General features: G+C 46.1%; 1 protein-coding gene across 5 annotated transcripts in view; it reads right to left on the reverse strand.

Moving 5' to 3' along the window:
- Positions 1-435: 435 nt before the first annotated feature.
- The window catches only part of PIP5K1C (phosphatidylinositol-4-phosphate 5-kinase type 1 gamma), a 51,060-nt gene continuing 24,896 nt past the window's right edge, over positions 436-26,599 (reverse strand). The window contains exons 7-20 of one of the 5 annotated variants that reach the window (XM_063290877.1): positions 25,343-25,642; positions 24,513-24,718; positions 21,671-21,754; positions 18,670-18,718; positions 17,497-17,581; positions 15,746-15,907; positions 13,309-13,447; positions 12,410-12,442; positions 10,693-10,797; positions 8,543-8,675; positions 6,080-6,154; positions 4,682-4,684; positions 2,364-2,447; positions 436-846 (exon numbers count right to left, since the gene is read on the reverse strand). In XM_063290877.1, coding sequence (XP_063146947.1) covers positions 844-846; positions 2,364-2,447; positions 4,682-4,684; positions 6,080-6,154; positions 8,543-8,675; positions 10,693-10,797; positions 12,410-12,442; positions 13,309-13,447; positions 15,746-15,907; positions 17,497-17,581; positions 18,670-18,718; positions 21,671-21,754; positions 24,513-24,718; positions 25,343-25,642 — 1,461 coding nt within the window. In that variant the 3' untranslated portion in view covers positions 436-843. Of the gene's footprint in view, positions 847-2,363; positions 2,448-4,681; positions 4,685-6,079; positions 6,155-8,542; positions 8,676-10,692; positions 10,798-12,409; positions 12,488-13,308; positions 13,448-15,406; positions 15,437-15,745; positions 15,908-17,496; positions 17,582-18,669; positions 18,719-21,670; positions 21,755-24,512; positions 24,719-25,342; positions 25,643-26,599 lie in introns of all 5 variants that reach the window. The other 4 variants (XM_063290873.1, XM_063290875.1, XM_063290874.1 and 1 more) reach the window with 4 other exon arrangements.

The raw sequence follows: 26,599 nt of genomic DNA on the forward strand, positions 1-26,599 counted from the left end.
CAGCGGGAGCAAGGGACGATGCGCAATTTGGAAGAGAAATCCCACTAAAAAGGATGCCGCGAACGCTTCAGGCAGGTTCCACAAACCATTTCGGCGGGAGGTTTCAAACCCTTGCGAGCTGGCTGGGAGTTACTCCTTTTTTCTCACCAGCAAACTGAAGTAGGGGCCACCGCGTGATCAACCCAAAGTTGCGCTTAAGCTGGTGGACACTCTCCTAGCAGGCCACCAGCTCGTCTCTGCCAGCCTCTCCGCCATGCTGCCCCTCTGCTCAGAGGCTGCGGATGCTTCTGATCTCTCTCAGCAAAGGACCCCAACACCCCCTTAGAGGGCCGCTCAACATCTGTAACAAGGCCTTCTCCCCTGCACCCTAAAAGTGCAATAAAACTATTTTTTGAAGGAAAAAAAAAGCACAAGCGTGCTGTCTGTGCAAAGAGAAACAAAATAAATACATGATTTTAAAAAATGTTCACAGTATCACATACAGATAGGTAGCTACAGTAGTGCACTTTGGGAATCAATAGGGAGAGAGAGAGAGAGAGAGAGGCGGCTACCCAGAATCCACATTCCTTCCCAATGTCTCTGGGGCCAAGATCAGTCTGTGGGCAACTGCTTGGAGAGGTATTAATATACACGTTTTGGAGAAAGGACGGTGGGAGGGAGGAGACGGGACTCAGGGCAGTCTAGCTTCGTCTTTCCGAGTAACGCTGGGATGCTGAAGCACAGCCGACGTTGGTGCCTGACATTCTTCCACTCGTCCCCTCCGAAAAGCTGCAAGGAACATCGAAAGGGAACGCCTCGCCCAGCGCCAGGAGGAAGGCTTCTCTCGAGGAGTTTGCATAGAAGTTACTGCAAGTGGCAGAAGGAAGGCAGAAGGAAGAGGGGAACGCATTGAGAGCCGTTTGTCAAGATGGGCAGTGAAGAAATGTGATGAGTAAATGTATAGGAAGCATACAATCCAAAGGTGCTGCTTTAATCTCCCAGGGTTTATGCTTGGGAGAGGGGAGAACTGGACGATGGAAACTGATACCGAGCAAGCAGAGAAGGGCAACGTGTCAGCCAAAAAGCCAGGCTCTCTGAATTCTCAACCCCTTATTCTGGAATTGGCTTGCGCAGGGGAGGACCCCAGGATGTGACTCAGCCAGCAGACAGTACAGGTAGTCCTCACATAACAACCGTTGGTTTAGGGGCAGTTCAGACTTACAACAGTGTTGAAAAAAACTACTTACGACCAGTTCTCACACTTATGACCACTGCAGTGTTCCCGCAGTCATGCGTGGGTGCTTGGCAACTGGTTCACATTTATGACAGTTGCAGCATCCTGTGGTCATGTGATTGCCATTTTCTACCTTCCTGGCTGGCTTCTGGCAAGCAAAATCAATGGGGAACCACATGATTCACTTAACAACCATGTGGTTCACTTAGCACCCTAGTGATTTGCTTAACCACCACCAGAAAAGGTCACAAAAGGGGTCAGATTCGCTTAACGACCACTTCACTTAGCAACCAAGTTCTGATCCCAATTGTGGTCATTAAGCCAGGACTACCTGTAGTACTTTACTGCAGACACAGAGGAAGCCAATTGCAACAGAAGATCTGCCTACTGTGCTATGCAGGACTTAGGGTTTATATATATTTCTGCCCTGGGGTTTAAATTTAGGCTTTTTTTTCTCCCACATTTCCAAGTTAACAGGCATTTGGCTGTTCTCTTCAAGATGGTATGAAGGCAGCTGGGATTTACTGGCATCCTGGTTCTTGCTAGTCTGGGAACTGCTTCCTTGCGACCCCAGCTTCATGTCTTCCACTCAACTCTCGATATATTAGCCCAGATGGGATCCTACTAGATTGGGGTGGCCCTCAAGATGTCCACAGTATGAACAAGCCCTGACTGAGCTGACTTTCTTAAAATTCTGATAGGACTAAGACGCCTTTGGGCAGTGTTTCTCAACCTTGGCAACTTGAAGACGTGTGGACTTCAACTCCCAGAATTCCCCACGTCTTCAAGTTGCCACGGTTGAGAAACACTGCCCTGGGGCACAGAGGATGCCATCAGAAAACACTCTGCCCTGGCCTATGTGTTATTCAGAGCTACAAGAACAAGCACTCTGGGCAACTCTGACATTCCAGGTTTGTACAGCCACTTTGCCTCAAATCAAGCCCCATTTCCTTTCTGGGAGGAAATGCAGAGTCTTGAAAAACAGTTTCGGGTGGTCTAAACTTGCAGATTCAGGAAGCTTCCCAAGATCACTCAGGATTAGCATGCAGTGCAACTTTCTGGCAAGATGGACCGTGCAACCGTTGTGTTTCCTTCTTTAAAAACGAACAAAAAGAAAAAAGAAAAGAAACAGGCACAAACCCGAACTTACTGTATCGCTCTCCTCATCAGAGACTGACTGGATTTGAGTGTTATAGTGGAGAGGAGAATAGACCCAGCTCCTCTCGTCTGTCGGCTGGTGGACAGCAAAGCAGAGAGCAAAAGTAGCAGCAGAGGGCGGGGAGGAGAACAAAATAAGAGAGGAAAGAAAAAAGGAAGAGAGAGAAAAAGAGAGAGATGAAAGCTACGACACTAATGAGGAAAACTACATGACTGGAGAGAGAGAGAGAGACACGAGGACAGAGCTCAGCCTTCACGCCGAAGTCAACGCTCCCCCACCCCGCCTTACCTGATCTATCAAAAGCACCCCGTCAGCGTCGGCTCAGCTGAGGATCACTCCGTTGAAGGAGTTTAGTCCCCTTAAAACTTAGCTGTTCAACTAGGGATGGGCAACCAGAGGCCGCAGGACGGTGAATCTCTTCTTGGTGGCTTCATAGAACCCCATCGAATCATCCCTGCCCAAAATCCACAATACTTTTCCGGGTGGGAAATACGTAAAAACCAAACAGTCCGTCTTAAAAGATGCTTCCCGTAGTCGAAAAACAAAGGCAGATATTCTGGAGTCCTTGGTGCTCCCTGAGCTTGGTTGTTGGCTTGCAGATGTTTCATTACCCAATTAGGTAATGTCATCCGTGCGAGGGAGCGTGGGGTTGGCACCCTGTTTATATACAGTAGCTCGCCCTGCCCATGTTGGAGGGGAGGGGTTTTCCCCTTGGTAGTTCCCTGATTAGGGTATTTTTTGCTCCAAGCTCTGGATTTTTGGGATGTGGCCCCAGGATTCTGGCATCAGCTCCCTTCTCCGTGATGGGTTTTAAAATGGGTCTAAAGACCTTTTCCTTCTGACTCGGGAGTTACTGTAGGGCCTGGTTTTCCCACCTTACTTGGATTACTCTTGGCAGTTTCTAGTTTGCCACCTACCTTAGTTTCATGATGGCTGAATAAAGGCTTGGCTGCGTCACAGAGCTACTGCGTTTGCTCTCCTTAGTTGTTAATATTGGTTTACTGGTCTGGCTGTTGTGAACTAATCTTATTGGATGGAACTGCGAGTTATGACTGGATTTGGAACTTTTATCGGATCCTTCCCAAGGATCTAAGAAAGTTAAAGATATTGCTGTAATATATGTGCTGTTCCAAATAATGCAACTTTAATTAACTAATAATGCAACTTAAGAGTTGAGATTCTATCGGTTGCCACTGTATCCAAGCGCTTTTCCAGAACTTTTGAAATGGCACCAAGCGCACCAGCCACTACTATTTGTTTTTCCACTTTTGCTCAATCTCTGTTTGAAGGTCTTTATGTTTCCCTATTTTTTTCCTAGTTCTTCCCCACTGACCCCTCGATGTCCAGGCTACTGTGATGTCAATTACCCATATCTATTTCTTTATAACCCAGTCATGTCCGGCTTATTATGAGGTAAACGTTTATCCGTTCGTATTTGGAAACTCTACAGGGTCTTAACCTCTTGTCTCTTAACCACTTTTCAACATTGTGAGTTCTTATGATGACAATGATTATTATGGAATTAATAGTAGTCCTTTACTGTATGACATCATGGGGACACTTGTCTTTATCGGCCTTGCTGCAGCAACAGCACGATCAGAAGCTGGCCTCGGTGGTCGCTGAAACGACCTGAACTTAACGTATGATTTTATTTGGTGATTTATATTGCGTTAACCACGGTCCTTGAGACTTTTTTCTACTTCAAGTTGAATAGTGGTTTTTAGTCACTATTCATAAAACCTATAACATATCTTAACTATTTACAACTAATTAATGGTATATTAGAACACTGTAACCTTCATGACATTTTAAAATCTCTGGTTTATTCATTTGTATTATATTATTTCAAGTCTTCTTTCATCTTCATTCTTGTATTTGCTTTAAAGTGTTCAATTAAAAAAACGGATTTAAAAAATTAAACCCACCTACCCCTGGCATTCCTCTTAACTTAATCCTGGAGAGGATTAAAATACATGTAAACTGGGTTAAGAAAAACAGTAAGTCAGCCAGCAAGCTACATGAGAAAAAAAACTAAAAAAATCAGCTCCTCAGCTACACAGAGGTCCATCTCAGATGATTCCTTTTGTTCTGTGCTCAAAGATGTATTTACGCCCATTCTCTTGCAAATGGCCAGCCATTGTGGGCAAGATTATAGCGGATATTCAACCAGAAGATGCATTGGTTTTTCAGGGAGCTGATGGCCAACTCTACCACCCAAATTAAAACTGAAAGCAAACTTCAATTATGTTTCAGAATCCAACTATGTTCAGAGTTTAGCTTAATACTTCTATCTGCTTAAGTCTCTGAACTGGCTGGCTTGAAGGAAGGAAAAGCCAAGACAGTGCTCATAGGGAGAGGCAAGAAGAGCTGCGGCTCACAAAAATGTATGCCTCTTCATAAAATTCGTTAGTCAGAAAAGGTGCTACCAGACTCCTCTTGATATTTTGTCACCATAGACTAACCCAGCTCTCCTCCTACCCGGAGTGCAGTTAAACTTCTCCATATTGTCTCAAGATCAGTTGAACAATCCAGCGAAGGTCTGCAAGACAGTTACGTAGCTCCTGCAAGTATCTAAAAGATGAGCGGGGCAGTGCATCACACAGGGATGCAGCTGATAGCCTCCTAGCACAAAGGGGCAATTCTGCCCTGTGTCTGGTTGGCAATATATTGAAGGATCCCGTCTTATCCCACACAGAAGAGCTTTGCTGGTTCCTTCTGCACTGATTCCTGGGCCAGAAATTTCCAAGTTTCCAAGGCAGATCATCAACACCACCACCCCCCGGCACTGACAGGTAGTACAAGCCCAAGGGCAGAAAATGCAAAGGCTGCTTTGAGGAACTCCAAAAAGGCCAGGAAGGAAGAACACAGGTAAAGGCACTTCGTCCCCAGCTAGCAGATGGCCACGTCCCTGCCCATCCTGTTTGTGTATGATACGTCCTACCTCTACAAAACAACAGAAAAAGCCTAGCAGGCAAGCCAGGGGGAACCTGCAGCTTCTTCTACCTACAACACCACTATGGAGGAGAGAGAACTTTGAACTGCCAAAGGGGAAGGCATGAAATTAAGTCTTTTTTCATCCCCAGTTTTTTTTAAAAAGCCACCCTCCTCTAATAGTGAAAGCACTTTTTGCATACCGTTCAAAATTCCCCCTCTTGCCAGCAGGGTGCCTGCCCTGCATTGCATTTGTATGACGCTTGCGGGCCAGGAATTATGGGCCCCGAGGAGCAGCACACCTGGAGGGAGAAAACCAGGTTAGGTAAGGCTGCTCGATACCTGCGTAAGGTAACACAAGAGGACCCAACCTTGGCAAGCTAAGACTAAGCTACAAATTAGGAATGGCTATTGCCATCCTTGATGACTGTGAACTTAATATTATTTTATTTAATTAAAAGGTTTCCATGCCACCTGATTGGAGAAAATCTTGATGCCATGAAGAATAACCCTAAAATCATGCCAGAGTCAAAGAAGGCCAAAACATACCTTATGAAAACACAAGATGCCAGGTGGCCTCGGAGCAAACTCCCCTCCTTGAAGCAGAGGAAGATCCCTGACATGCTCATGGTTAGGAACACTAACTCCATTATTCTTATGTGCAGCTAGCCCTGGACTGTGCCAAGTGAGCACAGCAGGAGCCCAGATGCCTTGCCCCAAAGTTGGCATTTCAAAGTTGGGAAGGAACTGCCTTCTCCACTAGCAAAGTCACTTACGTCCCCAGAGGAAACCGAGGCAGCTCGGAGCCTGCGCAGGCGAGGGGAGTAAATCCAGTACCTTCCATCTGTGAACTAGACAGTGTACATCAAAAGGCGGATGAGGAGGAGAAGGGAAGGAGGGGGGTGGAAGAAAGAGGAGGGGGATGAGAAAGGACGAACAAGAGATGGGAAATGAGCATGTTGGCGGAAAAGGCGAGCACGCGCAAGCATGAGAGGAAACCCCAGCGAAGAAAACATGCTTTGAAACAGAAGGACGTCACCAGACCTCAGCAGCCTTGGAAGAAAATAATGGTGCTAGACTCCGCTGCCACAGGCTTTCTTTCCATGGATGCAACTGATGGCCAAGATACTTTGCACACTGCAAGCCTTTTGAACGTCTGCAGTGAAATCATGCTGTTTATAATTTGCAAAGGACTTTCTGATCCTGCTGTTCAGTTCTACCTCTGGAGGGACAGAGAAACAATCCTAGAATCTTCAGTGGACAGAGCAAGCCCTGACTTGCTTGACTGACACAGCAAACCCCCTGACGCTCGGTGCAAACACAGGGAGACGTGCACATGCAGAAAGTGAACGCGGGAATTGTTAGCTGCCCACACCAGGCAATATTTACCACGCTTCTCTTCTGCTCTGGCCTTCAAAACATCAACGTATAATCTAACTTTAACAGGTTGGTGCGTGAAACTGAAGCTTGAACTTGCGTACCCAGTACTCCCAAACCAAATAAGGCATTCAGTGATCACAATCATTTCAAAAAGGGATTGTCTTCTCAGGATTAGCAGAGTAAGTAATGCAAACATGACACATGAAACGTCAAGGTACTTAAATCACCCTTGTCTGCATTTGATTCCAGATTTTGTCTTTTAAAGCCCGTATGTGAAGCTTGCCATAGAAGAAATCAGAATGATTTGTCAGGTCTGGGAATATAAATGCCCAGGCTTTTCACAAGGCTAGGCCTAGGGATACCAAACTCTGGGGTGGGGGGTGAGAGAGAGAAAAGAGAACTAACACACCCAAAACAAATATAAAGGCTGACTGCGCTGCCTCTTCACATGCATTTCCAACTCACATGCACTTGAAACACAAACAAAATCGTCATCCACAAGCCAATTCTTCCTGCAAGCCGGTTGGAGAAGTGGGTGTGGCAAAAGGTAAACTCGGGAGGAAGGGAAGAGGGAGTGTACTCTTAGCCAGCATCAAGTCTAAAGGGTGGGGGTCTGTTTAAGGAATGGGGTGAGTGGGCACAGTCTTGTGGCCCACACGTGATCGCTTTAATCATAATGGAAAGAGCTACTCTATAAAAAAGGGAATGCTTAGGATAGACTGCAAAAATCCAAACCACCACCAGATGACAGCAAAAATGTTTTCTGCCTCTCTTTGTGGCCAGCTAGTGGTCGTCCAGATTTATGCATGAATTGTCTGCACCCCCTCTGGGGAAAAGAGGCAGCTGCACTCTGCAAACCTTTAAAAGGGTGTCACACAGAACAGGGTTTCTCAACCTTGGCAATATTAGGATGTGTGGACTTCAACTCCCAGAAATCCCCAGCCAGCATGGCTGGCTAGGGAATTCTGGGAGTTGAAGTCCACACAACAGTCCAGAAACACTGACCTTCAGAAGGCACAAAGGTTGAGAAACACTGACCTTCAGAAGGCAGCAATGATTTGCTTTTTGCTGGCCCAGAGTGCAGGACTGAACTTTATGGAGGAGAGACTGCAAGGGAATATTAGGAAAATATTCTGGCAAGAAGAGCAATTTGATTATTAGTTGGGGGATGCAGGTTGTCTTCAAGCAGTGGGACACAACTATGTCTTGGGGCTTCTCTGGCTTCAGTCAAAGGGCTGGACGAGCTTGCCTAAAAAATGTTCCCACTGTAATTCACTACATTCCCTTTTAGCCAACAGACTCACGCTTGGAGGCTCTTGACTTCAAAGAACACTTAACAAGGTTGAACCTTGGGTTCTGGGAAAGTTGGAGCATGTTTCGGCCAGATCTTCTTAACACAATTATCAAGTTTAACAGACGGAATCCAGCACAGCAGGATTACACACACCACACACACTCCTTGGCTCACTTACTCCCTGCTCTGCCTCCCTAGACTTCCTCCTCTGAACTTGCTCCTGCCTGCAGGGAAAGGAAAGGAGACCACTCAGAACTGCACCAGGAAGCCGTGGAGAAGCAACATTTGCAGGGCCAGCGGGCCATATTTCTACCTATTTCAAGGGAATCCTAAAATTTTGTGACAAAGGAAGTCTGCAGAGGCTGTCCAGTTGGTTTCTCTAGCAACCTGGCAGAAAAAGAGGGCAAATGCAAGGGGACAAACACGGATCAGGGTTACAAGACAAGACAATACCGTGGTTCAGATCTGCTGGTTTGTTGAAGTCTTCAGAAGGGAAGTTTGGAGTGAGAAAAGTTGAAAAACCAGGGAAGAAAGGAGAGAAAAGCAAAGAGAAAAGGCTGCTTACAAAATAGATATCTGGGATTGGGAGCTCCTCCTCATCCGAAGCTTGGCTGGCAGGCTCGGAGGCCTGGCTGGCTGTCTCGACCTCCGCCGCTGCTGCTGACAGCATGGTGGCGCACGCCAAGGAGGCTGCCTCTCTGCAAAGAAGGTGGAGAGGTGAGGGTGGAGGCCGTGGCTGACTTCGTACTCAGCACCCCGACTGCGTACTTTCAGACAAACACTCACCCCCGCACCCAAATCCTGTTCCCACTGGGAAACCCCGAAGTGGGGAAGAACCCAAGGCTGCGTGCTTGAATTGGCCTGGAGCATTTGCTGAACAGCAACACCACTGGATTACTGCAATGCGCCTTACGTGGGGCTGCCTTTGAAGAGCGTTCAGAAGCTTCGACCGGTGCAGAATGTGGCAGCACAGGTAGTTAATTTATTTATTTATCTGTTCGATCTCTATAGCCACCCATCTCAACAAGCGAGCGGTGCTGGTTATTTGGCACACGTAACACCCCTACTCTCGAGCTGCATTGGTTGCCAGTGTGCTTCTGGGTGCAATTCAAGGTGCCGGCTGTCACCTTTAAACTCCTTCATGGCTTGAGACTAAGCTACTTGAGGGACTGGCTCTCCCCAGTTGCTTCTCCCTGTCCAATCTGGTCAGGCAGGATGGGCACGCTCCAAGTCCCGTCGGCTAAGGAAAGCCAGCTGGCGGGGCCTCGGAGATGAGCCTTTTCTACCATTGTGCCCTCCGCATGGAACATTCTCCCTCTGGAGATCAGGATGGCCCTGACCCTGCTGGCCTTTCGTAAGGCCCTACAGACCTGGCTCTGTGCCCAGGCCTGTGGCTCAGCGTGTGTGCAGGGACCCATTTTTTGGTTGTACTAGTGATGATGGGATATGATATTTTCTCGGTGAAGTATTTTAGTTTTTGTACTATTGCAATTGTCTTTAATTTTGTTAGCCACCCAGAGTCACTCATTGAGATGGGTGGCCCTACAATTTGAAAAATAAATACGTGCAACTTTTCTACTTTGTACTTGAACCTTCAGGGAATGGAGGGCTGTTGACTGATCATCCCCTTGAGAAGGAGGTGGAATTCACGCACTGTACGGGGTCCTGAGTTGATTAACTATGGTTTGCTGAACGGACCATAACTGGCTGGCCTCTTCAAAGCGTTCAGCCTTCCATCGTGATCTACAACTGCAGCGTCTGAGCTCACACAACTCACTAAGCCAAAACCAAACCAACCATATGACAGCTGAGCCAAAGGGTGAAACATGCATGTATGAACTGGGTGTGTGTGTGGTGGGGTCAAATTGAACTATATGTTGTTCTAATCGCACAAGAGTGTTTGTTTATCATCAAATTTTTGGCAAGTCGGGCCACAGCAGATGTTAAGAAAGCAATCCACCATCCCGACTGGGCTTCTGTGTGCAGAAGGTACAGAGTTGAAAGACAAATTGTATCATCCTTGGATTATGTATTGGAGGGAGGCTATTTTTAAATTAAACCCCAAGTGGCTTTTAAACCAACTATTTACATTCTACATTTTCCCTCTGCAACAGGAAAAAAGCTTGCAGTTTTGGGGTTGTTTCTTGAAATATGGAGAAGCATTCAGAATTGGTTTCCCATCTACAGGTAGTCCTCACTTAACAACCACAATTAAGCCCGGAATTTCAGTTGCTAAGCAAAGTGGTCATTAAGCAAATCTGACCTGAATTCATGACTTTTGTGGTAGTCGTTAAGCAAATCCTACTACCTGGACCAGTGGTTAAGCAAACCGTGTGGTTGTTAAGCGAGTCATGCAGTTCCCCATTGATTTTGCTTGCCAGAAGCCAGCTGGGAAGGTAGAAAATGGTGATCACATGACCACGGGATGCTGTCACAGTCATAAATGCAAACCAGTTGCCAAGCGCCCAAATCGTGATCATGTGACTGTGGGGGTGCTGCAACGGTCATAAGTGTGAGGACCGGTCATAAGTTGTTTCTTCTAGCAGCATCATAAGTCTGAACCATCACTAAATGAATGGTTGTTAAGTGAGGACTACCTGTACAATATAAAGACCCCTCCCTGAGTAATGCTTCGAGAGAGAGCATGCATTGAATAAGAGCATGGAGGAATGTGTGCCTGAAAACAGCTGCCCTGTAACAAAAATATGCTCTAACCCTGCAGCAGCCACATCGGGCACCACAATCTCAATATCACACTTCGGCTTGAGCTCCACAGTTATCTGCTGGAGATCATCGTCTGCCCGGATCTGCTCGCGAGTCCTGCAGAACAGAAAAAGCATTGTGCTTCACAAATCTAGTCCTCATTTCCAATTTTCTTCCAATTGCGCTTCACATTAAAAACTGGGATTTGGCCAAGCCAGCCAAATTCATAACGGGTGTTTTAAAAAAAAAAAGCAGCAGCAGCAGCAGCCAGCAACACCACTTATGGCCTGGCATCAGTCTCACCACTGGTCCAGGTAGCAGGAGGGGGAGTTATTCCACCCTTCCCCAGCCGGGTATCCTTCAAAAAGGTGGACCAGTTTCCAGAATTCCTCACCACCGTGCCCATGGCTCTGGCAGTTGAAGTCCACATATCTAGAAGACACCCAAACTAGGGGAGCCTGTTCTATCTGGGGGTGTCAGGAAATGAATTTGCATCCAGCTATCCTCCATCAATGAACATATGAGGCTTTTAAAGAACAACTGGACTGACATGATGAATGGTCCTGCATGCTTTACCTCAACTGGCACTGGCTCTCCAGCAGCGTTTCCCAACCCTAGCAACTTTAAGATGTGTGGACTTCAACTCCCAGAATTCCCCAGCCAGCATGGCTGGCTGGGGAATTCTGGGAGTTGAAGTCCACACATCTTAAAGTTTCCAAGGCTGAGAAATGCTGCTGTAGAGCACTGCTCTGGTTTTTCAGCATCCTCTGCTGAGGACAGCATCCTCAGTCAGCAGCAGCCTCCTCTTAGCTAACAACCCAGCTTAGCTAAGCAGCATCCCAAATGGACTAAGGGGAATTGAGTAGATAAAAAAGACTAATTTCATCCACTCAGAAGAGCCTCCAAGCGTACAGAATTTGGGCTCAGGGGATACGCCTGCCCTTTTATGGAATTATGGAGATCCAATTAAAATAAAAGATACTTAATACTTACAACTTGTAGACATTAACACGTAGGTAAAACAAAGTGAACCAATATCCTCTTGATTGGAAGTTAATGTCATGAAGCTGTGTCTGCTTATACTTACAACTTAGTACAGGTAGTCCTCGCTTAACAACCACAATTGGGACCAGAATTTTGGTTTCTAAGCAAAGTGTTTATTAAGTGAATCTGACCCAATTTTACCACCTTTTTTGCAGCAGTCATAAAGTGAATCACCGCGGGCATTAAGCTAATCACATTAAGCGAATCATGTGGTTCCCTGTTGATTTTGCTAGCCAGAAGCTGGCTGGGAAGATAAAAAATGGCGATCATGTGACCACAGGATGCTGTGACAGTCATAAATGCGAACCGGTTGCCAAGCACCCAAATGGTGATCACGTGACCATGGGGACACTGTGACAGTTGTAAGTGTGAGGACCGGTCGTAAGTTGGTTCTTTCCCAGCACTGTCCTAAGTCTGAACATTCACTAAACAAATGGTTGTCAAGCGAGGACTACCTGTAATAATATTAGGTAAGATCAGGTATAACACCTCCCCCAGGCATGTGTTAGTGTACTGGGTTCATGTATCTTAGAAATCAACAGGCCTGTCAATGTAAGAAACGTTAGCATGTGAGGCCTCGTACACATGAGAGGAATAAGAATAAAACCTAGAGCACCAGGACTTGCCAGTGGCACTGATGGGTTCCTGGAGGGATAGCCAAGATGTACAGAAGTGTCCAACTCACCTTCCTTCATGTCCTGAGGACTGTGTGCGCCGCCTGTGAAGGCACAGCAGTGCAAAAAAGCATACTTCAGTAGAATTACTAAAAAGGTCATAAATAGCACCTTTCGCACGTGCGCGCACTCTCTCTCTCTCTCAGCTCCCCTCCTATGGAATTGCTTGCCCCCTGAAGTAAGGATGCCCCCCCTCCACATATGGCATTCTGGAGAGCCTTTCTGGAATTGAGTGGCATATGCGTGGCAGAGAGAAATAAATAAAAGCAAATTTAAGTGGTAAAATAAGAGCCAGTTTGGTGCAGTGGTTAAGGCTAAAAACCGAGAGACTGTGAGTTCTAGTCCCGCCTTAGGCATGAAGCCAGATGGGTGACCTTGGGCCAGTCACCCGCTCTCAGCCCTGGGAAGGAGGCACTTCTGAAAAAACCTTGCCAAGAAAACTGCAGGGGCTTGTCAAAGCAGCCTCTGAGAAACAGACACGATGGAACGGATTTTTTTTTTTAAGTGGTAAACACCTAGCTCAGACACTGGAATTAGTTTTACTATGTTGTTATACTGATTATATTTTTCTGTTATTTTTGCTGCTATTATTATTATTATTATTATTATTATTATTATTATTATTATTATGGCATTTTTATTACATATACACTTGTAAACCACCTACAGTTCAGCCAGACTGAGGCAGCATATAAATGCCACCCAAAAATAAGTAAGGAACAAATAAATGCATCCTCTCCAAGCTGACACTCCTATTGCAATTCTTCCCACAGAATGGGATCTGGAAGGGGCCCCCTTATTTGCCTTCCAGACCTTTAAAACAATTTGAGATAATCATGCCAGCCAAATTCTTGGGGGCATCAGCTAAACAGGGGGAAAGCAGGGTGAGATGTATCCAAGCAGGGCTCACCTGTATCTGGGCTGCTCGGAGGATTCTGAAGGAGACCTTTCGGGCACCGAAAGAGACGTGGAAGAAAGCGTTGTGGCTATGGAGGCAGTGGTTGCTTCTTCAAAAGAGGGAGGGGTGCAGGGAAGTAGATCAGGTCGGCCTGTCGGGCCCCCGGTGAAGAAAGAAAAAGGAATACTGAGGCTGGGGGGAAAGAAAACCTTAATCTTCTGGACCACAGCAAATGATCCCACACATCTGCACAGTTCTGACCACATTTCAAAACAGGGAACGTAAGCAATTTATAATTTCAATTTTTTTTAAAAAATGAAGCAATTTGTAGCCTTCATTGTTGGAGAGAAAACACAAAAATCTATTTCTGTTCAGGAACAGGAGTAGAGATTCTACATGGCCCCTATTTTCCAATGAATCTTCCACTCTCTTAGAGACTTTCAGGAGGGGAGAATATTTCAAGGGTTTAAATAACACCCTGATTCTAAATGCACAAGGTAAGATAGGGAATCCTTCCAGTTCTGCTACCATCTCTTTTCGTGCTTCGTCATCACCAACATCTAAATCCTCCCCTCAAATCCATTTCTACAAATTATCTATTTTTTATACATGCAAATGCAAATGCAAACCACAACTCCTAAGAGCAAAATGCATCAAATTTAAAAAAAAAGATGGTTAGAAAGGAATTTGCTTAAGATTAGAGCCCTGCAGGTAGAATCTCACTGCAGAAATTCCTTGCGTGCAACTGGGGCTGCTCAGAACTAATCGGCCTTTTTCTCTTCTGTGCCACTGATATAGAGGATGAATTCACTCCCCCCTCCAACAGGTGAGACTTTTAAATTCTGGGTGCTTTAGAAAAATAAAGATTGGTTCTCCTTACTCGTTTTCCCTGTTTTTTATCCCCAAAGCTCTGTCTTGGATAAGGAAGACCATAACGATCCCTTAAAGAAGCCAAAACAATGCCCAAATTGGCCATCTTGATCTAATGCCACCAAAATGCCCTGGACTATTAACTCCTGGAAGTCCAAGCCAGCATCACGTTGGCCTGCTGATCTGGAGGGCCCCAGACTGGGGAACGCAGCCTTAAATCATACGGCCTTCTAAAACTAGCAGATAAAGTGCTGGGATGCTTCTGCTGCCAACAACCCCACAGTGTTGTTTGGGAAACCAAGCAGAATCGCCTTTTGCAAGTCACTTACAGGAAGGATTTCTTTTTTTCTTTTTTTAAGGTACAGGTAGTCCTTGACTTAGGACCACAAGTGGGACTGGAACTTCAGCCACTAAGTGATGCGGTTGTTAAGTGAAGCATGTCTGATTTTATGACCTTTTGCCATGGTCGTTAAGCGAAACATGCGGTTGTTAAGCAAATCCAGCTTCCCCCATTGATTTTGCTTGTCAGGAGCTGGCTGGGAAGGTCACAAATGGCAATCATGTAACCCTGGAACGCTGCAACCATTGTAAATACATGCCAATTGCCAAGCACCTGAATTTTGGTCACGTGATCGCAGGGAGGCTGCAACAGTCAGAAGTCACTTTTTTCCAGTACCATTGTAACTTTGAATGGCCACTAAACAAATGGTCATAAATCGAGGACTACGTATACTAGCACTGGCCCATTTTGCATGTATGCTGATAATGGGGCAAGCACTATTAAGCAGCAGTTAGAACAATCGCTCCCAGTTGGCTTTTCCTGCTGGCAGAAATAGCTATAATCAGGAAGAAATAAGCAATCTAGCACACCCTCCAGATGTTTTGAATTTCACAGCTGTAGCCACTGGCCAAGACCAACAGGAACTGAAGGGTCCAGACTAAAGAAACCAGGAACCATAAGCCAGGTTCAAACTCTGGTTTGAGGAAAGGAACTACCTGGGGATTACAGATCTGATAAAATGCTTAATACATTAATACATGGAAACATCTGTGAAGTTTTTGTTGCTCCTGCAGGTAGGAGATGCCAACTGGGAGGGGTCAAGCTGCACGTACACTTGCTTGATCATGGGCAATCTACAAATCGGCTAGTTTCCACTCTCCGAGCAGAACAACCTGAAGCCCGCCACTTCTAAAGGTCTACTTTCTACCGACTAACAGAGGGACAAAGGAGTGTTCTTACCTTCCCCCCTGTCGTGGTTAACTTTAGCACCTGCAAAAGCATAGTGAGAAGTTGAAGGAACACAATTGGCGGGATGGTGGGACCTTACTGGCACTAAGGGGAAAGGGGACTGGATGAGTTGAGCTGAGCCACTAAGACAGCTTTCCCCAACCTGGCACCCCCCAGGGTGTTGGGAATACAATTCCCAGAATTCCCCAGCCAGTCTACCTTGCTAGGAATTCAGGGAGTTGCAGGCCCAACCCATTTAAAGGAGGCCAGGATAGGGAAGGCTTCACTATGCCTTAGGAAGAGCTCCAGGTGCCAGGGGACTCAGGCAGGACTGTGGCTGACCCATATTACCTTCATCGTCTAAAGTGGGATAACTCCTGGCTCCCCGGAGGTCATACTGCACTTCATCCTTCTCCAAAGGAATCTGGCTGGCAGAAAACGCAGCCATGGGGCCAGACGGCTTAACAGCTAACAAGGCACTCCGTCCTTTCTTTGAGGGAGATGCTTTCAAGGCTGCAGAGGAGAGGGAGGGAGTTAGGGCAGTGTTTCTCAACCTCTTCAAGATGTGTGGACTTCAACTCCCAATTCTGGGAGTTGCTGGCTGGAGAATTCTGGGAGTTGAAGTCCACACATCTTAAAGTTGAAGAGGTTGAGAAACACTGGGTTAGAGCAATTATCAAGCATCACAGAAGGGTTCAAAGAAAAAAGCAAGGCAGTTCCGTTACAAGAATCTACTCCCGGCCAGAGAAAGCCCACCCACCCTTCCCCTGAAGATAGGGGCATCTTTTCCCCGTGAGAACTTAGAGCCTTAGAGCCAAATCAGTAGATCATCTAACCCACCCCTGCCTAGCTACTAACAGAGGGCTCTTCTTGTATGACAGCTGTTTACCTGGAGAAACTTCTGGAAAAGAGATTTATGGATCCTTATCTTCAAAGGTGAAATGCTCTCAGAAAGTTCATTTTTTTCTTCACTGCAGTTTATTATAAGGTATTGTAATTTACATACAAAATACCCCAGGTTCGGTCTCCAGACTTACTCCTAGAAGGGCCTCGGGTAACAAATGATGGGACAGGGTCTTTATGCTCAAGGCCCGGGAAAGCCACTGCCAGCCAGGGGAAACCAGTGTGGATGAAATGAACAAATACTTGGGGCTGATAGGAAGACATTTCTTACGTTCTTAGTAGATTGCAGAGCAGTACCCATAAATTAGGGACAGGCAGCCGGTTGGTGATAGGTAGGCCAGGAGCCAAAATTCAACCTTTTGACAACTCTATTGTGCTGTCTGGGCAAAGGATGGATAAGAGAAATCCAGAAATAATGAGACCCCTGGAATCAAACTTCTGCTCACCCCACAAAGTGGCTTTCTAGCTAATCTGCCACTCAGGGTTGTTGCAAAGAATAAATACAACATGAGCAGGACGGAAGAATAATTATGCTGTGCTTGTGCTGCTTCAAAAAGGGATGATGTCAATATACAGGCAGTCCTCCTTTAGCGACGATTGGGACCTGCAACTTGGTCATTAAGTGAAACAGCGACTGTGCTTATGATCTCACTTCAGCTTTCCTTTGCTTTACAGACCTGTGAAGGTCATAAATGTGAGGATTGGTTGCAAAGTTACTTTTTCATCACCTTCATACTTGTGAATGGTCTCTAAAGGAGGCAGTTGCTAAACAAAGATGACCTGTAATGGATTGAGAAAAGGGATGAGGCAGACGTTCCAGTCCCCCAAAAGGGATTAGAGACAGGCAGGAAATAGCCGTATCTCTTTGTATAGTACTGTCAACCCTATAAGGTAGTCCAGATCAAGAAACCAACTCCACAGGAAGACTATAATTGCAACTATACTCCACTGGGACAGAATCTTGCAAGTCTGCTGGGGAGTTGCGGGGAGCCAGCCTGAGTCTCTTTCTAATACTTTCCCTCCTCCATGGGCTCAAGGCATGCTCCTGCATCTGCTGTTGTCTCAACAACTTCTGGATAGTTTCTCCGAAGTTACCTCCATAGCTCCCTGCAGGTGCTCCCTTAACTAGCAAGCACCTTTTACCCGCAATACCATTTTTAACAGCCTCCAAAGAAAGCAGCAGACAAGTACACACTCACAAGAGCTTTTCCTGAACACTGTATTGGTCATAAACTTGAAGAACCTTTCTGCATAGAAGCTGGGCCTGTGGACTGAGACTGTGTCCTAGAAAAACAAGAAAGGGTAAAAAAATTTTTTTTAATGTTATGTATTACAAAACCATGACTCAAAAATTAGACTAGCAGGATTCATTAAAAAAAACACATTATCATCATGTTAGAATACAAATGTGGGCCGTAGACACTTTGAAAATGATTCCAAGCAAACAGGGCACCTTTTGCCGCTTGTTAAAGCAGCAATATTTAAGCTCCTCCAAAGGCAGCTCCACCTTTTCCCAGGTTCAAACAGAAACTAGAAAAATGGCTTTAATGAATAGCCAAGAGGTGCTGTGTTCACACGCTGGATCATTTTCAGAGCGAGCACAAACCTAATTTCTATAAAGAGACACGAAGGACACTGCAGTTGTATGCAGAGGCATCCTGCAACCAACACAGTAAGCTTAAACTGAACCTATCCAACAGTGGAACGGCCTATATCAGTGTTTCTCAACCTTGGCCACTTGAAGATGTGTGGACTTCAACTCCCAGAATTCCCCAGCCCAGCCATGCTGGCTAGGGAATTCTGGGAGTTGAAGTCCACACATCTTCAAGTGGCCAAGGTTGAGAAACACTGGCCCATATACAAAGGTTGTGTATTCTCAATCTCTGGAGATTTTTAAGAAAAGCCTGGACAGCTACTTCTCAGGGATGGTTTAATTGCCTTTTCTGCATATTGCAGAGGGCTGGACTTGACGATCTTTGTGGTCCCTTCCAGCTCCACCATTCTATTGATTTGAACTGATTTTCTGGCACCCTGCAGCGGGTTGGACTAGATGATCCTTGCGGACCCTTCCCATTCCACAGTTCTATGCTTATGAGTCCATGAAACCTTGAATAGCTGTTTCCTAGCTGCTTGAGACAGCTTTCACCAATAAGCCATGATTATGGACTGACATGTTGTCTAAACGTATTATCTATTATTGCACACTAACAATAACAGAACACAAGTGCCCCGTAACCATTTACACCTTCTTTATTGGGTAGCTTAGTCTCCTCTGCTAGCTCCCTTTGGGTGGCAGCACAGGCCAATGGCTGTGTGGGTGCACTCTTAGGACAGCCGACATTTGATTAGCATTCAGTCGGGTCAAAACTTACCCCGTCGTGGACAAGAGCTTTCCACGTGTGCTCCAGTTTCTTGATTAACCTGGAGGGCACAGACAAGCAAAGGGTTGAGAGGGAGAATGGGAGAACCATATAAAAACAGGGCCAAACTCCAGTCTCATCAGTGGGGGTGTACGCAGGGGGTGGTCAAAAAAGTCAAGATGAGGGCCACACTGGTGCAACTGAACCCCACATTGGTGTGTGTTGCGCACAAAAAAATGGGCAGGGCTTCAACTGCACTTTTGACCATGCCCTGCACACCTCTGCTCTCCACCATCAAGAGAGTCAGTGAGAAAAGGGTGAATAAGGATTAGGGGAAGGTCTGTGGACTACCATGGGAAGAAATATGGAAAGAAATACAGAGCGTGATCAAACTTAAAACAATGTCCACATTTTGAGCAGAAATCAGCTTCTCTTAATGTATTAATAACTGGCTGCTACGTGACTAATGATCATCTTAAAGACTGGCCTGCAGGTTTGCAAACATGACTAATGAAAAGTCATGGCAGAACAAACAGGAGGATATTCCCTTCCAGACCAGCGACTGTGCATCAAAGATGTGCATAGAATCCCTAAGAGGATGTGGGAAAGGAGAATCAGTGATCAAAACCCAAAGCGCTCATTCTGATGGATAACCACATTACGGAATACTGTACAACATTCCAGAGATCAGAAGAAAACAATTTGCCCCAAAGTCTCCCCTCCAAACAGGGAGTAAAATTGTAATAATGTCCAGATCTGGATAAATTGGAAATTGCTGGATAGAGTCCAACACATTTACACTTCTGCGGAGTCGTGTAAAAGGAAAGAAAAAGAGCTGGTTCATTCAATGTGCTCTCCAACGATGTACCTGATGTAAGAGAATGGGCTGAGACTGAGAAAGAAAAGGGAGTATCTCTAAGCCAGGGTTTCTCAACCAGGGTTCCGTGGCACCCTCAGGTTCCACAAGAGGTCACTAGGGGATCCCTGGGAGATCACGATTTATTTAAAAAATTATTTCCAATTTGGGCAACATCACATTAAAGAGTGAAGTTTCATTCTTTATTTTTAGTTTAAGAATACTGTGAATGCATATAGACAGGCCTGCCCATGAAACAAATAGAATAATTTTGTAACCTCTGGCCTGAATTTGAGCCTGAATGTGCAGGGGTTCCCCGAGGCTGCAAAATATTTCAAGTTTCCTCCAAGGTCAAAAGGTTGAGAAAGACTGCTCTAAGCACAAACAACCAGCAGATGGGGATCTTATTAAAGCTTATCTAATAAACAGACTCAGCCTGTCATGCCAGAAAAAAAGAGATTCAAAAAGATCCTACTTTAATGAACTTATTAATAAAGGAAGGCTGGAGGGTTTCTATCTTCAATTCTTCAGATTCTGTACTCTAACCTCTAATTTTTGGCATTAAAACTCATTACAGAAAGCCCGTATGAATCTTTTGTCCTTGATTGTGCTCTGTGATTACGGGGCTGGGCACCTAGCATCTAAATTCTTCCCATCAACTCTTATCTCAACAGGGGGGTGCTTAAGTAGCCATCAACTCTTCTGACAACCGCACTTGAGTTAAATCACTTTATAGACCCTGCTACTTTAATCATTCTTGAGTGGGAACAATTAAGTAGGAAATTCAGGATTCTAAATGTGATTCTTTGTGCTTAATTTGGGTAACTTGTAACTGAATCATTGCTAAGAAAACCAAGGTAGTTATTTTATGGAGCTGTGTCTTGCGGATATGAGTGATACACAAGTAAGAGCTGGAGAACTTGGGAATCACAGTCCTTTTAATGGTGAATAAGCTAGAGGTGTCCATAAGGTCCAGATGTTAGGAGTCAGGACAGATCAAACATACCTAGCTGGGTTGGGATGGACAAAGAAGCCAGAGGATCTATTATAGTTCTGCTCAGTTATCAATGATGGCTTGCCCATCTTGGTTCTGTAAAGTAACAATCCAACAGGAAGAGGAGTTTTGTGGCCATCCCTCCAGTGATAAATTACATTCACCCAGGAGTAACATCCCAGGAGAAACATCTCAGGAGTAGGAGGAGTGTGAATGGATGAAGACGGGTGAATGGAATCAAATAATCCTGTTCCATTGGTCACTCTGAATTGATCTTCCATGCTAACCCCCTCCAGGACCAACCTATTCCAACCTGAGCCCAAGAAGCTAGTAAGATGCATTCCTAGTAGCTCCAGTTAGAACACGAACACCTCCTCATCTATCCTGGTGAGAAAGCAGTGTGATCCCCTGTGATTACCTCTGGGCAGCTTGCGCTGGAACTGAGGGGTGTACGAAAGAGCAGGCGTAATAGTTGCAGAGCCTGTCCTATTGACTCTGAGGTTGCTGTCCCCCCTGGAGACAAAGATCCTAATACAGATCAAGAGGCGACCAGCCCAAAAAGGAACCGCAGCATCACACCCACAGCCACCCTGGGTACCAACAACATCCGTACACAGCACCCCGTGGATCCCCCAAACAAACCAATTAATAGAACGTTATTATTAAAAAGTGAGAGCCAATCTGGTCTAGTGCAGTGTTCCTCAACCTCAGTGACTTTAAGATGTGTGGACTTCAACTTCAACATGGCTGGCTGGGGAGTTCTGGGAGTTGAAGTCCACACATTTTAAAGTCGCTGAGGTTGAGGAACACTGCTCTAGTGGTTCAGGCACTGGGCTAGAAACCGGGAGACTGTGAGTTCTAGTCCAGCCTTAGGCACGAAGCCAGCCAGGCGACCTCGGGCCAGTCCCTCGCTCTCAGCCCTAGGAAGTGGGCAAGGGCAAGCCACTTCCGAAACATGTTGCCAAGAACACTGCAGGGACTGGTCCAGGCAGCCCCCAAGAATCGGACCAGACTGAACGGATTAAAAAAAAAAATTAAAATAAATATTTCAAATCAATTAATTATTAAAATAAATGTCCCAAAACGTAGAAGGTCACCACATCTCATGAGACTTTGGAGAAAAATGATGTCCTGAGCTCTCAAGGTGACAGGCTAGCCCGTACCTGTAGGACTGGAGGATGTCGATGATGCCGACGTGCAGCAGCAGACGCTCTCCTTTGCCGTTCACTGCGGGGATACCCCCCATCCTGAAAGGACAGGGACGAGAGAGTCGGTATCTGCCTGCTTACTCAAGGTAGCCGATGCAACGCCCAGCTACCGCCGAACACCCCCCTAAGCACAATGGGTTTCCAAAGCATGCGTAAAGGGGTCTCACGGCCGTGTGAACGGCCTCAAGACGCATATGCTGCACATCTGTGCCTGTGAACGCAGGCTCTCACGTCCTCTTTCTCACTCTCTCACACACGTTCAGATATAATGAAATCAAGAGGAATAAGGACTACAAAACCTACGCAGACTGGCCAATCCTTGTAACGATGTACAGGGCCCGTTTTTTGTGGGCACGTGTGACACGCACACACGTCTTCTAAACGTCTCTATCAATAAGTACAGACAGGGAAGCATTTATGATCAGTTCTGTATCACCTTCTTTGCTTTAAAATAATCTCATTGGACTTACTGGGAAATTGCTAAGATGATGAAACCGTGCATGAACAGTTCTGCTGCAATGGGCTGCCTTCTAATGGTTGGTTTTCGTCTTTGTGCTCTGCCCAGTCACTGTGGTGAGATGGACGGCATATAAACTGTTTAAATGAATAGCTTGCCCATCGTTGCCAATAAGATGGCCCTGGAAAATTCACAAGCTGGGGTGAAAGGACTAGGCCAACCTCACCGTTCACTTTCCACTCAACCATAGCTCTCAAAGCTAAGACTGCTGCTGAACTTGATGATACGCTATTGCAGGGTTTCTCCGCCAGGGTTGCGTGGCACCCTGGGGTTCCACGAGAGGTCACTAGGGGTTCCCTGGGAGATCACGATTTATTTTAAAAATTAATTCCAATTCAGGCAATTTCACATTAAGGAGGTAAGTTTCATTCTTTACTTTCAGTTTAAGAATTCTTTACTTTCAGTTTAAGAACACCGTTAATGCATGTATACAGGCCTACCCATGAAACGAATAGAATAATTTTGTAACTTCCGGCCTATCTTTGAGCCTGAATGTGCAGGGGTTCCCCGAGGCCTGGGAAATATTTCAAGGGTTCCTCCAGGGTCAAAAGGTGGAGAAAGGCTGCTCTATTGCATTCTAGTGAATTTGGCTAACCTTTTAAAAGTCACCAAAGCCTACAATTAGCACATCTTGTGGCAGTGAGTTCCACAGGTACTCCCGCTTCCTATAAGTTTTTTTCCTTCAAAAATGTGGTATATCTGTATGCAAAATGTATTACTCTTTATTCAGTAGACATAGCTTTTTACACAGCATGGGAGAGACCAGCCTGACTCCTAGGAACTGACATTTAGAAGTAAACCACTCAGCAAACAGTGGAAGAGGAGAAACAGAGAGAGAATACACCACTTCAGTTACACAACTGTTTCTTTACCCAGAAGTGAAGGTGTACAATAAAGCTGCAATTTACAATAAAGGAAAAACATGCAGATATAACTGATATGTAACTAAGTGTCTGCTAATGCAATGACTTCCATTGCTAGGCACGGATAAATTCCTTGGCTTTCTATCTGCACCTCATCAGCTAGAGTGGAAAAACAGGCAGTAGTGTGTTGATGGACTACAACTCCCATCATCTCCAGCCATTGCCATCCCTGGGGAGGAAGAGCACACCGTGCACCATAATTTGGAATGCCTCATTTACTGAGGGAATAATAGGGTTAGGCCGATTCTTTACAGAGACAAATTTAGCTGCAATTGGACCTAAGCAACACCTAAAACTGTCACTGCAAAGAATGGGCTGAATCACTGCAAAGAATTAAATGCTGATGAGCATTCAACACAATGCCCTTTCCTGCTTCATTTAGGGCAATGAGAGGTGGCAATTTTCCAGTGACTTCAGCTGTTCAGAACTGCATTCTCTAATATTCCTCATGTTCTGAAATCTCTTGCTAGCATTTGGGATGGGACAGTCATCCTCTCTCTACAGGCGCCCCGAGAAAGCTTGGAGGTCAAGAGGAAGAGAAGAAGGGAAGTCGAGGAAGGGCACTTAACACAATAATCCCCAAAAAGAGTTTCAGCTTCCAGGGCTTGTGAGTATAGCTAAAGACTTCTCCCCTCCTCCCACTAGAAGTTGGAGAAAGCATAAAGAGATTATAAATGGGTTAGTCCTCTGTCACTGTTACACATTCACATATTCCTCTGCCTCCAGGGCAGCACCATGCCTGAGATTATGTTACTGGGCTGAATTTACTTTGGACGAAAGGCAGTACAGGCAGTCCTTGCTTAATGACCCTAATTGGGATAGGAATTTCAGTTGTTAAGTGAAGTGGTCGTTAGGCGAAACATCATGTGACCACACCACTTAGCGACAGCAGTTCCGGTGGTCCTGGTTGCGATTGTTAGGCAAGGACCATGCCATCGTTAGGCGAGGACCTCACGCTTCTCCTGCCCTGCCGCACTCACCTCTGCTTCAACTCCCCCACCTGCCTGTCTCTCCCCCCTCTCTGCCCTTTGGGCCGCCCTGCACTCCCGCGCCTACCCCTGCCGCCCCAGCTGACCATCGCCATCTTTCTCCTCCCACTGCCAATCATCTCCCTGCTCATGAGCAGCAGGAGGAAGAAGACGGCAAAGGTCAGCTGGGGACGGCAGGGGTAGGCGGGGGAGCGCAGGGCGGCCAAAAGGGCAGAGACGGGGGAGGGACAGGCGGGTGGGGGAGTTGAAGCGCAAGCTGCAGCCGTAAATGCAGGCAGGCTGCCAAGCACATGAGTTTTGATCACATGACCGGGGGGGCTGCAACAGCTGTAACTTCGAGGAAAATCAGAACCGCCTGTTTGACTTACGTGTCATCCGTGTCAATGGACTCCCCACGAGCAGCTCCGCCCTGGATCGACTCCATGGCGGTGGAATACAGAGCCTTCTGTCCCACCGGGCGCTTTTCATCCGACAAGCTTTGGGCACCATCGGCTTGCCGTTCCCTTTCCTGCTGGTCGATGTTGTGCACCCCAAGCAGCAGGCTGTAATCCATGATTTTGAAACTCTCCAGCACCTGAAGGTTATGGGAGAAAAAGGAGAAACAAGAACAGCAAAAGCTAGGAAGGGGCTAAAACTTGCCAGGTGAACCGCTCTGGTTCTCCTTCCCAACAGTCTGCAGCACAAGGAAAGACAGTGGCTCAGTGCACAAAACAGGAAGGTCCCTACACTTAGGAGGACTGCAAAAGAATTACCTCCTCTCTCCCTTACCTGCTGGCTGTTAACAATACAGGTAGCCCTTGACTTATGACCATTCATGTCAAAGTTACAACGGTGCTGAAAAAAGCTACTGACGCCTGGTCCTCACACTTATGACCATTGCAGTTTCTCCCCGCCCCTGCAGTCACGTGATCAAAATTCAGGCACTTGGCAACCGGCGTGTATTTACAATGGTTGCAGCGGCCCGGGGATCACATGATCACCATCTGCAACCTTCCCAGGGGCTTCTGACAAGCAAAGTCAATGGGGAAGCCAGATTCGCTTAATGACTGCAGCAAAAAAGGTCATAAATCGGGCATGGCTCACTTAATAACCACATCACTTAGCAACAGAAGTTCTGGTCCCAGTTGTACCCATAAGTTGAGGACTACCTATACATTACTATGAGCTCAGGATGGCCGGTCACCTCCCTCTAACTCACCAAGCAGTCCCTCTGCAATGTCTTAACCAGAGCATTGAACGTGTCTGCATCCAGCATGATGCCCTCGGGCATGTCCTGCATGAAGTCCAAGTCTTTGTAGGTGGGGCTCGACTTATCCTTCTCTTTCTTGGATGCCCGGCGTTTGTAGGTTGAGCCTTTGAGATCATATTTCAGGTGCATCTTCACAACCCGGGGCAGGATGTTATTCATCACCACCACACGGATGTTCTTGCCCCCGGACTGGACACAGTAGAGACCGTAAAACTTTGGCAGCAGCGTTCGTGGGTTCTGGTTCAGGTTCTGTGGGGAGTTTTAAAAAGCTACATAGCATATGCTGGGCACAGGAACTGATCCTTATACACTTTACCATCCTATTTTGCACCTGCGGGATCTAGGGGTCCTAATGGAAAACAGACTGCACCTTGAACAACGTCCTCCCCTGGCTGTACGCCTGCTGAGGTTCTGCTTCTAGGATGAGCACCTCACGGCACACTGTTCAGTTTCATGTAAGCATACACCAAAATTATTCAGTTAGATGCATGTGTTTGCTGCCTATTCCTACAACTCAAGAACCAGAACATTCTGGAATGTTCCATTCTTGTTCCAGGCCATGCCAATCCATCCGTTTCTGGAGTGATCTGGGGCTTGCCTGGATGTTTATCTTCTGAGCTTTTTCTGATTTTGGATTAAATTCTGGGCAACAGGTTACGTCTGTAATGTCTGGATCAACATGGACTAAAGGGAAAACAGCAATTCTACACGTGGTAGGTTTTGCACATCCTTCCTTTTCTATATACTACTAAGTCTTGTGTCTGTTTGATACTTCGTAACCTTTAACTGGGAGGAACGGTGCATCGTAGGGCAACGATTTTTGAACCAAGGCACAGAATGTGTCCAAAACCCAGGACCCATGATCTCCAGGGAATAGAAATTTGGCAAATTTTATGAAACATGACAAAAGAAATTATAAAACATTTTATGACATAATACCAAATGTCATAAAACACTTCCTGTGATCATCTCCTGATATTTGACTGTGCTATACAGTTCAACGCTGGCTACTTTCAAGGCAGATCCATCTCTGAGTATCTCCCTGAATTTTTAAAACTTTTCCAGTGAAGGCAGCACATTAGAAGCTCTGCCACTGTTGAAGGCACCGAGGAATCGGGTGAGGAAATATCTCTGAGACGATGACCCAGCGGGTCATGGGTTGTCTAGTCATTTATATACATTTTCCAAGCTCTAAAAGCCAACAAG

This window comes from Candoia aspera, chromosome 1, assembly GCF_035149785.1.
Source record: "Candoia aspera isolate rCanAsp1 chromosome 1, rCanAsp1.hap2, whole genome shotgun sequence".
NCBI lineage: Eukaryota > Metazoa > Chordata > Lepidosauria > Squamata > Boidae > Candoia > Candoia aspera.